Here is a 16,406-nt window from a genome sequence, read left to right on the forward strand (position 1 = left end):
ATATAGTACTACTGTAGTATTACTTACATGCAATTAATAAAGCAACAAATTTCTGGAAATTTTAAGTAAGTTAAGAAGATAGTAATACTTCAAGACTAAATGATTTGTGATGATGAGCCAAAACGAATCATTTCGACAATGGCTTCTTCTAAAAAGCCTCAAATAGCTGGAATTTTATCCAATCTATATGGAAAAAATTTTTTATAAATGATCAATTACCCTGATTATATCGATTATAATTACTAGGCCAAGTATTATATCAAAATGATCGATTACCCTGATTATATCGATTATAATTACTAGGCCAAGTATTATATCAAAATGATCGATTACCCTGATTATATCGATTATGATTACTAGGGCCAAGTATTATATCAAACGAACCAACGTATAAAGACATTGATAAATTCATCCTTTTCTACTTTTCTTTTTTATCAATCAATCTTTCGTATAAAGAAATTATTATTGCATTGCAGGAAGGACTTATAGATGTAAAAATAAGCCTGATAGTGACATAATACATGGAATGGAGATGATTTTTGGTGACAAAAATGAAGTTAACATACATGAGTTACAGGAAATGATTGATCGTATTCGACGAGAGTCACAATTAATAATAGTTTTTAATCTAGCTAAGGTTATTAATATCATTTAATGTTTAAATTTAAATTGAAATTTAAATTAATTAAAATTTCTTCGATTATATTAAACATTATAGGCTTTAAAGGAGACAATATATCATTCAATAAAGAAATTGAATTTGAATAGAATTTTCAATATGGATAAAATCTTTTCAACTAAATTTGAAAATAAAATACATCAATGATACTATTTTTTAATTCGGCAATTTTTTTTTTTTTTTTAAGCAATAAAACGATTATGAAATGAATGAATAAGATTATTGAAATAAAATTTTTCAATTTTTTAATAATAACAAAAAAAAAAAAACAAAATCACTATCTTATCAGGAAACATTATAGGGAAAATATTATATCAGGAAATATCAGGAAATATTATAAGCATTTTTTATCCGGAAACATTATAAGCATTTCTTATCAGGAAACATTATAAGCACTTTTTATCAGGAAACATTAGAAGCATTTCCATGCATTAATGGAACTGAATGATTACATTTTTGATAATTCTTTTATACCAATATGATCCATTTCTATCCTGTTCAAAATTACTATCATTATAATCGGATAAATTTATTGAAAATTTTTAATATTTTAATTTAAAAATATAAAAATATTATGTTGGATTTATTTTAGATTAATGAAAATGTAAGTCAATTATATGATATTTTATTACTCCGTCCTGATCGATTAAGTAATGCAGAAATTCTAAGTACATTAAGCCAAAATCAAAATCAAATTGATCAACGTATATTAACCGATCGTTTACTATCAATGAAATTACCCATAGGTATTGTCATTTGGGTATTGTATGATAAAATTAATTTCAATAGATTAAATTATTCGATTGTTTTTTTTTTTTATAATTTTTACCTATCCATTTTTCATTTTCTTTTTTTTGTTTTTTTTTTAACACCTAAACAAAAAAGGATTAGAAAAAAAAATGATAAATGTTGAAATGTGTTTAAATATTTTTAAAATATTATAAATACTATTAATAATTAATATGTTCGATAGAATTTTGTTATACTGCTAATCGTCTTTCCTGTCCAAAATATAAGAAACCACTTTGGCGGAATCATTTTTATCACTTATTTTCAATGGAATATCCGATAATTCCTACTGTAAGTTATTATTTATTAACAACTACCAATGATAATTTTTAAAATTAAATATCATATTTTATCATGTTTAACAGTCCAGAAATAAAACCAAAATTCACCAAATAATAGGCTAATAAATGAATTATAGACAGGATATAGTGGATTACTTGGTTGTAGTTTATCAGATGAGTATTATCAATTAGCTATAAGTATGGATTTGAAACCAAATGATATCTATCGTTTATCATTAATCGCATCATTTTACACGGAAAAAACACCACGTGATAATTGTCGTGAATTATTTCCATTTGCTCGATTCTATGATACATTTGCAAAACGTTATACATTGGAAAATTCTACTGATTGGAAACTTCAAATTCTCCGTAATTGTCAATTTTTTTTAAGCCGACCATTAGCTTCACGTAGTAAACGACGTCGACGTAGACGTCGTATTATTGATTGTTTATATTTTTGAAATTATTTTTATGAAATTTTTGAAATTATTTTTTTTTGAAATTTTTGAAATTATTTTTATGAAATTTTTGAAATTATTTTTATGAAATTTTATTTTTATTTTTTTTTTTGCCAATTCTTTCTGTATCAAATTATTGAGAGAATTTGGCAAATTCTAAATTCTCTCGTAATTCTTTGTTTTTATTTGTAAATTTATTAAAGTACCAATATAATATCATTGAGAGGAACATTCGGAAGGAGAAAAAGTTCAAAGTTCCTATTGATTGAAGAAATCTATAATTAAGCTATTAGGGAATGAAAATTTTTCTCCTTCAGTTGAAAATTTCATACTATAAAATTTTAATATAATAAACCTGAAATCTATTAATAATGAGTGACCTATTAATTTAATTAATTAATTTCCATAAAAGTAAAGAGAAAATTTCGTTCCCAATCAATTACATTCATATGCATTTGTATTTGTTTCATTCATCTACAATCTTATTGCATTGTTAGTTTATTTGTTACTTACAATAGAACAGATATATTGGAAAACTATGCTTGTATGAAAGAAAAAAACTTTAATATCCCATAAAAAAGAATTGTACAATTTCCTTCAAATTATTTCAATCAATAAGTATTAGTTATGGATTAATGTTGCTTTTTGTGATCAAAATCTTTCAAATTTTTCTAATTAATTATCTTGCATTATGAATAATAAATATTTTCATAGCATAAATATTAATTGTTTATTGTCAATTTCAAACAGGGAAAGAGAAAATGATCACTACATTCCTCATTTCAGCTTCACAAAACTTTTTGGATCATCACTTCATCTAAAGTTAAACAATTCCAACTTACAATTATCCGAGAAAGATTTTATAGGTTTATTTCCGTTATTTTAACTTCGTAACATTGATAGTAATCTTTATTGGTCTTATACGATACGGTACAATATCACACTGATCTAATAATAGGAATGAAATGAACAATACAGGATAAGTTTTAAAAGATACCAAATAATCTTGTAGCTTGTGCTGCTAAATTGTCGTATTGCCATTTCTCTGTCGTTAAATCGTTGTCCTGGTTGAATTCCTAACTTTGTTGTCTCCTTGAGTGCTTACACGAGCTGTCTGATTGTCCGATCAACGAACTATCAAATTGCGAAACTGCGGGATTTGTCAGATTGAGTAAATGTGGGAAGCTGTAGGATTGAATGACTGTTCGATCTTTTTTTGAATTTTGTGACTGTTCATTCGGATGATTGATCCTAGCTCTTTTATAGTGGGAATAGTTTAACATTCCAGATAGATAAAGATTGGTTGAACTGTTACACTAGAGAGGTTCTTTACTGAATTTTGATATTTGCATATAAGCTTGATTAATAGATTGGAAAAAAATTTAGAACAAAGGAGTTTGTTTGCAACATTTAAGCATTGTAATTAAAATTTGTTAAAAAAAATGAAAGAGTTAAATTTGGATAAATGATTCATCGCTTTAGCTATCGAAATTTTTTTTTATTAATTTTATGTAAACGAATCATTTACCTGAGAAATATTCTGAATTCTAATTAAAACAACTCATAACATTTTTTCTTGGCTTCACCAACAGCCAATACCCACAATTCATCCAAATACATTGCTGGCCTTTGCCGCTGCATCGATAACCTATTCTGAATTAAAGTAAAGAAAAAAAAAAAAGAGAGGTATTTGAACTTGCTCCTTGCCCTTCCTTAATCTAAAATAAGTGAAAGAGCAAGTGATATTATCACGAAGTCTTTGACTAATGATCAAAAAATGGACATCAGCAATATCTTCCTGCCATCCGGATGATGAAGCCTTTGAGCTAGTTAGCTAAGTTTTCACAGCTCTTCATTTCCCACTCAGAATAACAATACCGCCGATGTTTCACGAAAACATGCCTTCCGGACTAGAAGACATTATCGTGTCATAATTTCGTATGGCTTAAATTTTCATTTAAATTGTCCAAAATAAATTATCAAAATAACCCTCTCAGGATATATATATATATATATTGATAAAGATTTTTTGAGTGTTAAGAACTTTTCCCGTATTATCATAATGAACAAGAAAAGTATCAATTGTGCATTCGAAATCCAAGTAAAACCTTAGGCTTATCCAGTTTTTATCCTTATCATCTTATCATTCTTTATTAGCCATAGCATTTATCACATCTACGACTCCCATCTGAACATTATTTTAGCATTATTTTTAAGCATAGATAAGAAATAGCAATAGGTAAATGATATGCAAATGGATTTATCTGTCAAGTAATTTTACGAATTCACATAGTTCAATGAATAGATGGAGAAAGTTAATATTGTGACATGGCATGATGTGACATAACCTAAGCTAAACCAGTATTACTTTTAAAGATCTAATCCTGTATAACTTTGTTTGGTCCTATTTTGAACTTGTTTTATGTAAGGAATGGCTAATAACATTCCGCTAATGATTTCATCTGATTAGCTCTTTTGATTAGAAATACTTCTAGCTTTCTGGTTGCTTTTTTTCAGCTTCTGGAACGCCAACAAAAAGAAAGTATGTCACCATAGCTAACCACACGGCAATACCTCTTCACCATCACTTCACAAGTCGCAACGTGACATCGAACCGATAAGACGCGGAACTCCTTACCGTGATGAACTATTGGGATGAGGAGAGATACGGAAGTAAGGCTGAAGTTATTGATATCATCGTGCACGACGATTTAACGTTTTTGATTTCATTGTCTTATTTAAGTTTCATTCTAATTTTAATTTGGCATATTTTAAACTGTGCTCTTGGTTTTATCATAAGTTTCTACATTTGAATCTATATTTCAGCCAGTCCTGCATGAGTTTTATATTGATGAAATGGTTAACTAAGTGATACTGTGGATGAATCCATCAACATTTTCCGGAAATTTTCTGCTCAGCAGTCCGACAAGTACCAGAAGTAAAAGCAACGCCTGTCATTTCATCGATATATTTGATTTTATCTTTGTTGCACATCCTGATTCTGGACGTATCGAAGGCAAAGAAAATGAAAGAGTTTTTTATTTCAACAGTCCTCAAAATGAGTCAGTGGAGAAGCAGGTGCACTGTTTAATGTTATGGTAATTATTGCTGTTTAAAAAAAATTTCGAAAAACTTTCGGAAGTTTTATTTTATTTAGCTATTACTGATGTTACATGGAAATTTTTCGCTTAAAAGTAAGTATCCATATTTTCAAGTTAGTTCAAAGGATGTAACAACAGTAATATACCCATGATTTTTAGACGCAGATAACAGGTTTCGCGGAAGCAGTTGTTAATTTTACTGAAAATTTCACGGAAAAAAAGGAAGAGTCAGAATTTCAGTATCGTTATGTGAACACTTCCAAACAATTGCATGTGTATATTCAGGTGGAATCTGAAAAATTTATTATGGGAGCCGGTATAAACAAGTGAGTGCTTTTGTTTTCTGTAAGGTGGAATCATAAGAATTCAAGACTTCCAATATTTAACAAAAACAATGATCTCTTAGAGTAAAGGAAGTAAGTATTGGAATAATTGAAATGATAAATTTAATGTGAAAGTTTCAAGTTTTTATTTCCATCTTCTTTCATTTAAATGTCGGGATATGATTTTATCTAATTGCCTTTAAATGTAAGGGTATGGTGATTCTCAGCTTTCGAATAGAATATTTCTTATTTTCTCGTATTATTTATTCACTTAACGATAATCTTTGATTATGCTAGAAGTACAATCTAGTTTGAATGGATTTTTTGACATTTAAGCTTATTTCAGTAGTGATTTGATCTTTCTCAAAAGTGATTTGATTATTTGCTTGTACGAATAATTTGATTAAGTTGTTGAATTATTATCTTGTTAGAATAGACTTTTCATTGAAGATTCTCAAAAAAAAAAAAAAGATTTCGCATTTCAAATCAAAGGCTATGTGATCCTTTGACATGAACAGTATTAGGTTTGAAGAACAAAAAACGAAAACATAATCTGGAATGCATCTTCCAAAATTCATCTAATGATGTTTTTGTTTTCTCACTGAAACCACTTTGAAATCATTTTTGTTCATCTGTATTGCACAGGGAAAAACTTTCAAGCATCGCATTTCATTTAGCATAGAAATAGTTGGAATTGTTATAAGGTTGTAAAGATTATAAACTTGCTAGAAATGTGTTATTTCGTTATGCTCTACCCAACAAATAAAAGATAAAAAAAGTAGTATATCAAAAGCTAAATGATATATTGAAGAAAACAGCGTTCATATATAACATACTTGTAATCACTATAAGGAAGAATGCTTCAAAAGTATCTTAATTAAAGAAGAGTTGAATTTAAATTGTCATAGGCATATTCGAAACGTTATTTTTAGAGAACTTAGTATTAATGAGGATTACATTCTACGGGGATCAGCTATCAAGGCGGTGCTAATAACGGCTTACAAAATGTTTCGTCTATTTTTTGGTCCATTTTCTCGACTTGTGGGAGATAATTCTGTACATTTGAAGGATCGCTTGGAGTATTTCTTCTCACGTTACCTCCCACAACTTCGTCTCCATCGTGTGAGTTACATTCTAAACCAAAGCGCTGTTGAGACGATTATTATCGTATTTAACTAATCAATGGCGGATTTTTTTTTGAAGATATCAAAACGGATTGTAGTAATTTCATTTCTTGCATACTAATTTTAAGAGATAATAAAGGGAGATAGAACCAACTTGCGTAACTTTTCTTTTTCATATATGCTATACGTACTTATGTTTCTGAACTGTTATATTCGTGCTGGGTATTTTAAGATCATTTAGTAGTATAAAATGACAAAAGGAAAAAATTACTGGTCATATTCAAAAGGAAATTTTTTCTTCCGGGATAATTCCTTTCTTTTGGAATTTTTTCTTTCGGGATTTTTTCGGGATAATTTTTCTTTTTACAGCGCTCAAAACACACATGTCATTTAATAATATTGAATCCATTGGAATAATACGTCTGTATCTTTCAACACCTTAATGTGTATAATTTTGCAGATGCCTTTACTGGATGTGTTTTGTGGTATTGATTATCTCTCGTTAGACAGCATAAGTTACTTACGAATTGCGAATCTCTTGGATGACTTAATGGAAACTTTTCCTCAAATTTCAAAAACTATATTCTTTTATCAGGAACGCCTGATAACCCATAGTGTTTCCAAAACCGATTTGCCTATACTTTGTCGTTACCTCACTCAACACCTCCTTAGTAGATCATTGAAAGAAGAATTGCAACCTGAAAAATGTAGCAGGTTTGCTCTTACTTTTTATCACTTCTCTTTCACTTGAAGCATCATTTTTCTCTGACCATACAAGAAGGGACAGTTAATTTTAAATATTAGACTTTCGGTGAAAACATGGACTGCGCATTTACTTTTCTTACCACACCACTGACAAAGATAATTTAGAATGTCCCAGTTAATCCAATCTTCCCATCCTTTTAAATAGAAATTTTTTGGAAATCAAGAAACACTGAAATTATAGGGTTACCTTGAAATCGATAGGCGTATGATTCACTTTTGCTTATTGGTGAGATTTGCGAAGGAAACTCATTGTGACAGTATAATTATCATAACCATCATCCAGGACTTGCAGACAATGAAGCCAGGGCCTATCAGAAACGATTCTCAAAGTAATATACAACTCATAATTTCAGGAGAGACTCAGTCCATCGGGGAAAATTTTTGATGGCCAAAAGTCCTTCAAGCGATGAAAGTGATACTAAGTTATCAGTTGTTTATTTATGTGATGATAATAACGAACGAAGGTTTATACCTTATGAAATGGTAATTTCTCAATGGTTATAAAAGAATGATATGTTTTTAGCCAACATTTTGACTCTTTTTTCTCTTCTATTTTTCTCCTATTTTTCTTTTCGAGGTCTTTTGTTCGATCAATGTTCCATCACCATTAAGGAAGAAGAAGCATATAATCATCAGTCAATAAATTTTCCTGTCCCATCGCAACTGATTATTTTGTCCAGTTTTATTCTCAGGATACTCCTCTGTTTTGTTCTACGCGTTTACTATATTTCATCATTATATTTTAGTATATTTACTTTGTTAATTAATGTTATACTAAGGGAAGGGAATCTTATGTTTGCTACTTCCCTGTACGTTCATCTTTCGTTTTAGCCCAAAATTTTCAATTTTAAACTCTCAGTAAAATCAGGTTTCTTTTTTTGTAATTTAGATCGTTTATCGTGCTTTGAACGCTACAGTTTGCATGTTCATCCAGAAAAGTATTGATGCCCAATTTCTGCAACAGTTAGATGACTATCTTGGACCGGAATTAACTGCACTGGCATCTCTAATTGCTGAATCGTATGGTACTTTGAATGATATATCAAGAAAAGAAAACGAGTTTCATTTCGTGTATTTCAATCCGGAAAGTATGAGCCTTAAGACGAGTCTTATGGAAAATATTGACTCTAGCCGTAGCTCAAATCTACCCTCTGTACCATCTTCAGTATACAAGTAAGTTTAGCGGTCTTTGTAAAAGTGAAACAAAACTACAGACAAAAAGAATAAAATGATATCTTACTTCCAAAAGAAAAAATGTTTGTATTCCTGATCATTTTTCTCCTTTAAATTTTAAATTCTTCAATATTTTCAAGTTTTTGAAATCTTTTGATGTATTTTGGTAATTTATTTTATTTTATTTTTAGATCCGTCTGTGACATATTTGATGAATTCCTAGAAAGCAATGATTTTGGCGAAGCATCAGCTAAGTTAGATACTGATTGGTGGCTTATTATCAAGAAAGTAAATAAACGATTTTTATTGCTCATAATACGAAGTGCTACACTTACTACACTGGCTGAAGTGCAGCAATATGTGAATGATATTATCAAAATTAACTTCGATACTGTGTTTTTGTTTTAGTAATAACACAAACTCTAGCAACTGTTTCATACATTGTTTGTTTATATGGCAATTTTCCACTATTTTATTGTTATTATTCCACTCAAAATATAAAAATTTAACATGTTATCATTTGCATGCTGCGTTTCTCGTTTTACTGTGTGCATCTGGAAGTACAGAAGTACATTGTTTTCATAGCTACAGGGAACATTTCCCGAATATTAATATTTAAGGACTGCTCAACAGTACCGTTATCAGTCCAGCTGTTTTTCTCATATAGAACGAAGACGAAATTAGCCGAGCAATTCGATGGAGGATGCAATTGGAATTGGAAAGACAGATACTGAGTAGCACCTCTAAATACGCATTGATATGTCAGTATTTCGAAGTATAAAGGTACACTTATGTCCAGTTCAAAACTTAACGGATATATTTATTGCTTGTAATACTTCTAATGGTTACCTCAACTCTGAGAAATACCGTCATTACTTCGTCTGTGGACAACTGTAGAACAGAGTCAATAGAAATATTGAGCAGGCTTCGAAAGCAAGATGGATTGATTTTTGCTGTGGATAGACAAAAGGATAAATTTATCTTCGTATTTATTCAAACAAAATTATAAAAGATAAACACAGCGAAATTCAGTTCATTCAGAATAAATAAAATGTTCCCATTGAGAAGCTTACGAATGAACATACTGTCAGGAAAGAGATGGAACAAAAAACGGTTTCTCGGAAGTAGCAGAACTTACCCAGAAATGTTAGAAGAGCTATTAGGAATTTGATAAAGGTTTGCAAATCAAATATTTTTAGATTGATGTCATTTCCAAAGATAACAAATAGTCTTGTGAAGTTAGAATACAAAAAAGTCCTGCCAAAGTTAGACTACAAAGAAATATAAAAGAAAACTAACTTCGAAAAGAATTAGTACTTTCACTGGTCGTCTCCATAGAGTTTCCCCGTCTTTTTTTTAAACGCCGGGTATGTTAATTTCAATTTAAAGAAAATGATTAGAAAAGTTTCAAAAGTCCTAAATAATCTGCACTGAAAAGAACAACAATAGAAAACATGTTGAGCAAGTATTATCACTGCTGTGGGAGTTCCAGCATTTTCATCAAAATATTGTCGATATTTTTGATTACCGCAAGTACGTCGTTTTCCAAAGTATCACCTGCACCATTTGTTTGTCGAACTTCCTAACAAAAAGTTTTTGAGAAAAATCGTAAGTGCGTGAAAATTTAAACGTGAATGATTAAAAATGTACAATTAAAAATCGGAAAGTTAAGTACAAAAAAAGCTGTCATTCCTGGTCTATTTAATCAATGCGTATGTTGCTTCCAAAGTGGCACATCACATTCAATAACTTATAATGGAAATTTTGATGCCAACCATTGCAGTTGGTGATTAAACAACTGTAATTAGCGGACAGTACATAATTAGTTATTTTATGTGACAGGGTAACAATAGGTAGAACAAATTGGCAAAGGTGTACAACAAGAAAAATAGTGTGCGTAATGTTAGGGGACGAACGAAAGACTAGAAATTTTTTGTCAAAAGAATTTCATCATTTAAATTTTTTAATCAATTTATTAAATGGATTTGGTGCACTAACTTGAAGCATGGTATAGGCTATTTTCCGCGAATGTCGACAAGCTTCCGAAATAGAATTTAACGTTGAGCGATGTTCGCTCAACAAACTTCGGGCTTGTTTTAATTCCTGCTGACATTCTGCTAAACGCTGTTGGCATTCCATTAGTTCATTCGTTACCTGTCAACAATGTTTCTTTTCTTCCATAGTTTATGCAAAAGAAAAAGAAAAAAAAAACTAGAAAAGGATTTTTCACATGTTTCCTTTCCATGCTATTTCATTCTTTTGTCCTCATTTTTTTAAAAATATTCACAATAACAATGCCAAATAAAATAAAACGTTTTTTTCAAAAGCGGATGAAAAATCTTCGAGATTTGAAACTGAATTTTAATATATATTTTAAATTTAAACAAAAATCACTAAAACGATCATTGCTATAGCACTTGCATTTTTAAATTAAACAAGATAAAATTATCATGTAGCATATTAATCATCATGTGGCATAATCATCATGCAATATATTAATTTATGATTTATCATCTTGTAATAACCTGTTGAGAATGCGGTTCCGGTTGTCCTCTTTCCTTGGTATAAGGACATGGGACTGGTTTCGCATCATTTGTGCAAAGAATAAGCGTTCCATTAGTCCGATACTGCTGTATAACATTCAGCATTTTCTTGCGTGGACCGAATGCCTAAAGTTTTATTGCTCATTTCACTAACAATCAAGGAAGAATGAGTGCAAAATAAGCATAAAATAGAAATTTTGGAGAAAAACAATGAAGGGAAAAGACTTGTAATATTTGAATCCGGTTCGCAGTTCCATTTACAATTATAAAATAAGAATACAAACATACTTTGATGCCGATCTCCATAAGATCAGTATCGTTAAGCTCCAAGAATAAATTTAAATCGATATTTTCGGTTTCAAATATTTCGATGTATTTTTCTAACTTGAGTCGTGTTAGCAATTCCGTTAATGAATTTACTTCCATTGCTTTCTTTTCTGTATTGTTTTTCTTCCTTTTACTCTAAAAAGATCCGTATCTATGGCAAAATATACATATATGTATTTCTGAAAGACGGTTTTTCTAGCACTGAAAGCCCAAAAATTCAACGGTCCTGGACATCCAGTCGTCCTTATGTCCGCCAATTACATTAGAGTTCCGGTACGAATGAAAGATCAAATTAAACTCAGAAAATTTCAAATATACACACAGTCATTGTAACAAATAAAGCAGTTACGGGCTAGAGTAAAATTTAAAATTGCAAAATTAATTCTTGAATGGTTACAGCAACAATAAATTCACGAGAAAGTTTACAAGTGCAAAGAATTAAAATGATAGAATTATTAACAACTAAATAAGTTACCCGCGGAGGATCCTTTAAAATGGCGATGGTTTTTGGATTGTCAAAAGCTAAGGCTTCACCATCTTCACCTTTTGAGTTCTTTAATTTCGGATCACCATCCTAAAATATTAAATTTGAAGTCAGCTATGCTATATGGATTTCCAAGAAATCGTGAATGATAAACTGATCTCTTAAAAGATAAGGACTAGTCCTAAAATGTTGTTGAGGTCATGCTTAAACCTAACATCAGTGGATGATTCGTTTTTCATGATTTGATTCGATGTAGAGTGAGGATGCGTAGCATAGGTTAGTTAAATCACAATGATTGAAGGAATCAAAATCCTCAAAGAATTGGTGGTGTCAACTTTTAAACCTACAATCCATTGCTAGACTGTCGGTAATTGACGACCGAATATTAGTGTATTTTCTTGACTTTTTTGAAACTGTCAGAATATGTCTTGCGATGTTTTGACCCTTTTCAACCATATCAATTAGAATGAAATGCACATACAAGCCAAGAAACATAAAAATGGCAAACGCAAATTAATTCTAGAGAATCAGACATATGGTGATGCATTGTATTTCTTCTCAGTCACCTGGAGATTGTTAGATGATGTTTTGTTTCATTATATAGCTGTTGTCAAAGTGATAAAAGAAAAGATGCTGGATGAAACAGTATTAGGAAGTTTTCAGACATTTAAGAGAAAGTAAAAGGAAATAAGAAGTATTGTGGTGTTTTGTTTTTCTTTTCTGTCTTTCTCCCAGTGAAACATATTGAAATGAAAATTTTAATTAATGAGGAGCAAAACATATTTTTTTTTTTGATTTGAATCTATCCAGTACGAAAAAATTTAGTTTTTGATTTTTCACGGAACATCGATAACAACAGCGAGGAAAAATAAAAAAAAAGTTTCAAAAATATGATCAGTAATGAGCAAAAGGCAACTTTGAGAAATGTATGGGAAGGTACTAAATTTGAAATATTGTACGAAATCTTAAAATTCCTTTCTAAATTTTCCCACATAACTGAAAAGAAGTACTTGGATAATATAGTACTCTCAACGCTTCTTCAGATAGATTTCATTCTGACAAAAGGTGAAAGTAACATTAAACAATGAATAAATATAATGCGGATAAAGGATGAAGAAGAGCAGCTATTATTATTCTATTCTATTTAAAAAAAAGAAAGAAATATTGTAATGAATGCTATAAAATGCGGTAAATAAGTAAATAAAACTTATGGATGGGAAAAAATTGCTTCACTTATCATTTTTCAGTCTAATTTTGATAAATTTTGCTGCACTTAATGTTCATTTTCTACACTATTCTTCACAAAAATCAATATTAAAAACACGACAAACGTACATTCTGCAGTAATGCAAGTAGTGTAAGCTCGTGTCCAATGCAGCATGCAGTTAAGGTCGGTGTCATACCATGCAAATTGGGAATGTTGGGATTAGCGCCATTATCAAGCAAAGCTTCTGCAATACTAGCTTGTGAGCAAGCAGTTGCATAAGCTAGCGCTGTATCGCCCATATTATCCTGCTTATCAATAACAGCATTCTTGCGCATTAATAATCGTACCTGAAAAGAAAATTCTTTTATTAAACCTAGCTGCAAACATGGAACTTTAATTAAATAGGAAAGATTAACTTTTGGAAAACCAAAATTTAAATCACTGTACTTCAAATTCTACAATGATTGGAAACCTTTTATGGATGGAACCAGGATTCTTAAAATTTTCACAACTCTGAAATTACTTTTTTTCAGATAAAAGTTTGGAAGTTTAATACACACTCACAACAGCTAAGTTTCCACATGTAGCAGCAAGCATTAATGCTGTTTGTCCACTTGCATTGCATAAATCCACCAAAGCTCCTGATTTAAGCAATAGCGCACAAACCGTTTCATGTCCAAGATAAGCCGCATACATTAACGAACTCCAACCGCTTCCATTTAAACGATTTGCATCAAATCCCTTTTCCAACTGTGCCTAAAAGTGACAAATCGGATTGGAAAGTTCTAGAAGGAAAAGATATGATAATAGTTTGAATAAGCTCATAGAAATGTTAGTAACTTCTTAAAGGAAATAAGTCACAGTTTATGTTTTAATTTTCACTCTAATAAACATATTGTACTTGTCACTTAATTCAACGTAATTAAAATTAAAATACTTTAATAGCATTATGTAAACATGGTCACATGTTTACATAATATCATATCCAGTTTAGTAATTTATCCACACGTTATCATTTGATCTTTACCCTTTTGGATTAGTATATCAGTGACTGAGTTTCAGGAGAAATAAAATGCTTACCTCAATTACTGGAGTATCTCCCATACTAGCAGCAGTATATACATCGTACGGACTATAAAGAGCATCATCGTATACCCGAGGAAGTTGTACCGGTGTTTGAGAAGTCTGCTCATAAGATTGGATCACATTTTTCGTCACTGTATTTTTATGTGATATTCTAGGCAAATCATCACTAAAACGCACCGAACGTACTGCACCTGCCATAACTGACCTTAAACATTGACAAGAATAGAAAATGTCACCTTTAATAATGAGCCATATAAGTTTGAGGTAATCTGACATATTTTACATTTGAATACATCCTGATGTTAACTTTTATGCTAACTTTTTCGTGATTAAACATTTGTCCATTGACTCAGATAGAATGGTTATTGTTAAAATACGTAGTATTGATTAAGACAGGTAAAGAGTAAATGAAGAAAGAGATTAAAGTTAGAGTTAATATGAGCTAAATCAAATTTAAACATATGAAACATATTAATTGCTTTTTATGAAATCTCATAAAGCTTAAAAAACCATAAATTGAATAATAATTGATACAGTACTAAGGAAATGTTTGGTAAATTTCATGTTTGATGATTAATATATCAGTAAATAAACAAAGAGGGTAATAAACGAATGAAATATTTGAGCTCAAAACAATAAAACAAAGCATTTCTTTAGCTCTAATTGCTGCTGTTATCATGATAATAAGTGATATGATTATAGATCAATAGAAGGAATTTCTGGAGTTTTCTTAAAACTATTATTTGCACGATAATGCTTTGTTACACAAACAATTTGTCTAGCATATCAATCTTATTCATCCATTTATATTTAATATATCATAATTTTATCCCTGATAAGCTTAACATATCAATAATCTTATTACATCCAGATTTTTACCATTTTGATGGCAAAAAAATCGACTGTTTTTTTTCCTTCTTTTTACCAACTACTTTTCTCTTAACTAATACATATTTTTAGAGTATTGGCAATATGTTAACTCGTAACAACCATTTTTTTTTTTTATGACAACTTGTCTAAAACAGGTTCAGCAATAATAATTTGATGATTTAGATGTTATGAAAATTAGAAAAAGAGTCGTAACTCCAAAAAATCAGTTTTTATACTAATTCAAAATTTTAAATAGTTTTCATCCTATTTGTATCGTTTTTAAAACTAAATTCTAATTCAAGCTCAAAAGCGCTCAAAAGCGTTGAGTTAATGATGAACATGTGATGAACATGCATGTTTCATGTTCATTTAATCGATGAGAAACTATAATGTTTCGCAAGTACTGTAAAGCTGGCTGGTTAAATTTTTTTCTTTTTTTTTTTACATTAACTTTCCCATACTTCAACTTTTTGATAACCAAATTTGATAAAGAAAAAGATAGGAATATTAAATTTGGAAATGCAATTTACTAACTAAGTTTTTATCAAATTTTGATTTGATTCTGGAACCAAATTTTATTTCAAGTCCGAATCAAATATTAGTAAATTCAGATTTTAGTGGATTATTCCTTCTTTCAAGTTTACTCAGAATGTATTTGTATGATAAGAATAAATGCCTGAATGGATTCGACAAAACAAAATTAATGAAGCATGTAGATGCAATAAAGAGAAAAAAACATAATTACAGGTACAAATTGGAAACAAATGTTTGTTCAGTTCAGAGCAATAATATAAAAGGTGGGAAGAATTGATTGTATAGGAAGGATGATGGTCAAACGACCTGACATCGTTTAAACATCGATAGAAACTCGTTCTTCTCCAGATGACAATCGCCTATTGCCACCCAAACTAACAGTTGATCCGTCCATTTTCGAGAATAGAACTGCAGAAATCTGCACTCTTTCCTTTTAATTTTAATATCGATAAATTGTAAAATTTGACCTGGAATAGCATTTTCCCCTCTTTTTTTTAAAAAACCGAAAACCAATCAGTCGAATGTGGATTTCCACATCAATTTTCAATATTAGAAGTGTAGAGTGCCCGCAATTTCTCATTGCTCGTATAAATGCCTTCGCAGAGAGACAGAGAGAGAGAGAGAGAGAGAGAGAGAGAGAGAGAGAGAGAGAGAGAGAG

General features: G+C 30.2%; 3 protein-coding genes across 3 annotated transcripts; 2 read left to right on the top strand and 1 right to left on the bottom strand.

Moving 5' to 3' along the window:
* Positions 1–526: 526 nt before the first annotated feature.
* LOAG_06845 (hypothetical protein) lies at positions 527–2,213 on the top strand (the record flags this gene model as incomplete). Its single annotated transcript, XM_003142381.1, has 3 exons — positions 527–637; positions 1,272–1,439; positions 1,887–2,213. 3 exons carry the CDS (start codon positions 527–529, stop codon positions 2,211–2,213), a joined length of 606 nt encoding a protein of 201 aa, XP_003142429.1.
* Positions 2,214–5,030: 2,817 nt separating this feature from the next.
* Positions 5,031–9,123, top strand: LOAG_06846 (hypothetical protein). The gene is made up of 7 exons (XM_003142382.2): positions 5,031–5,288; positions 5,471–5,637; positions 6,567–6,756; positions 7,219–7,472; positions 7,877–8,006; positions 8,413–8,696; positions 8,888–9,123. Exons 1-7 carry the CDS (start codon positions 5,091–5,093, stop codon positions 9,102–9,104), a joined length of 1,440 nt encoding a protein of 479 aa, XP_003142430.1. The 5' UTR covers positions 5,031–5,090; the 3' UTR covers positions 9,105–9,123.
* A 991-nt stretch (positions 9,124–10,114) lies between these two features.
* On the bottom strand, positions 10,115–14,557 carry LOAG_06847 (hypothetical protein). The gene is made up of 8 exons (XM_003142383.2): positions 14,338–14,557; positions 13,822–14,013; positions 13,386–13,604; positions 12,042–12,140; positions 11,528–11,701; positions 11,222–11,365; positions 10,695–10,850; positions 10,115–10,278 (listed from the first exon to the last, which is right to left on the bottom strand). Exons 1-8 carry the CDS (start codon positions 14,539–14,541, stop codon positions 10,168–10,170), a joined length of 1,299 nt encoding a protein of 432 aa, XP_003142431.1. The 5' UTR covers positions 14,542–14,557; the 3' UTR covers positions 10,115–10,167.
* Between the last annotated feature and the right edge of the window lie 1,849 nt (positions 14,558–16,406).

The sequence above is a fragment of the Loa loa genome, assembly GCF_000183805.2.
Source record: "Loa loa unplaced genomic scaffold supercont3.193, whole genome shotgun sequence".
Classification (NCBI taxonomy): Eukaryota; Metazoa; Nematoda; class Chromadorea; order Rhabditida; family Onchocercidae; genus Loa; species Loa loa.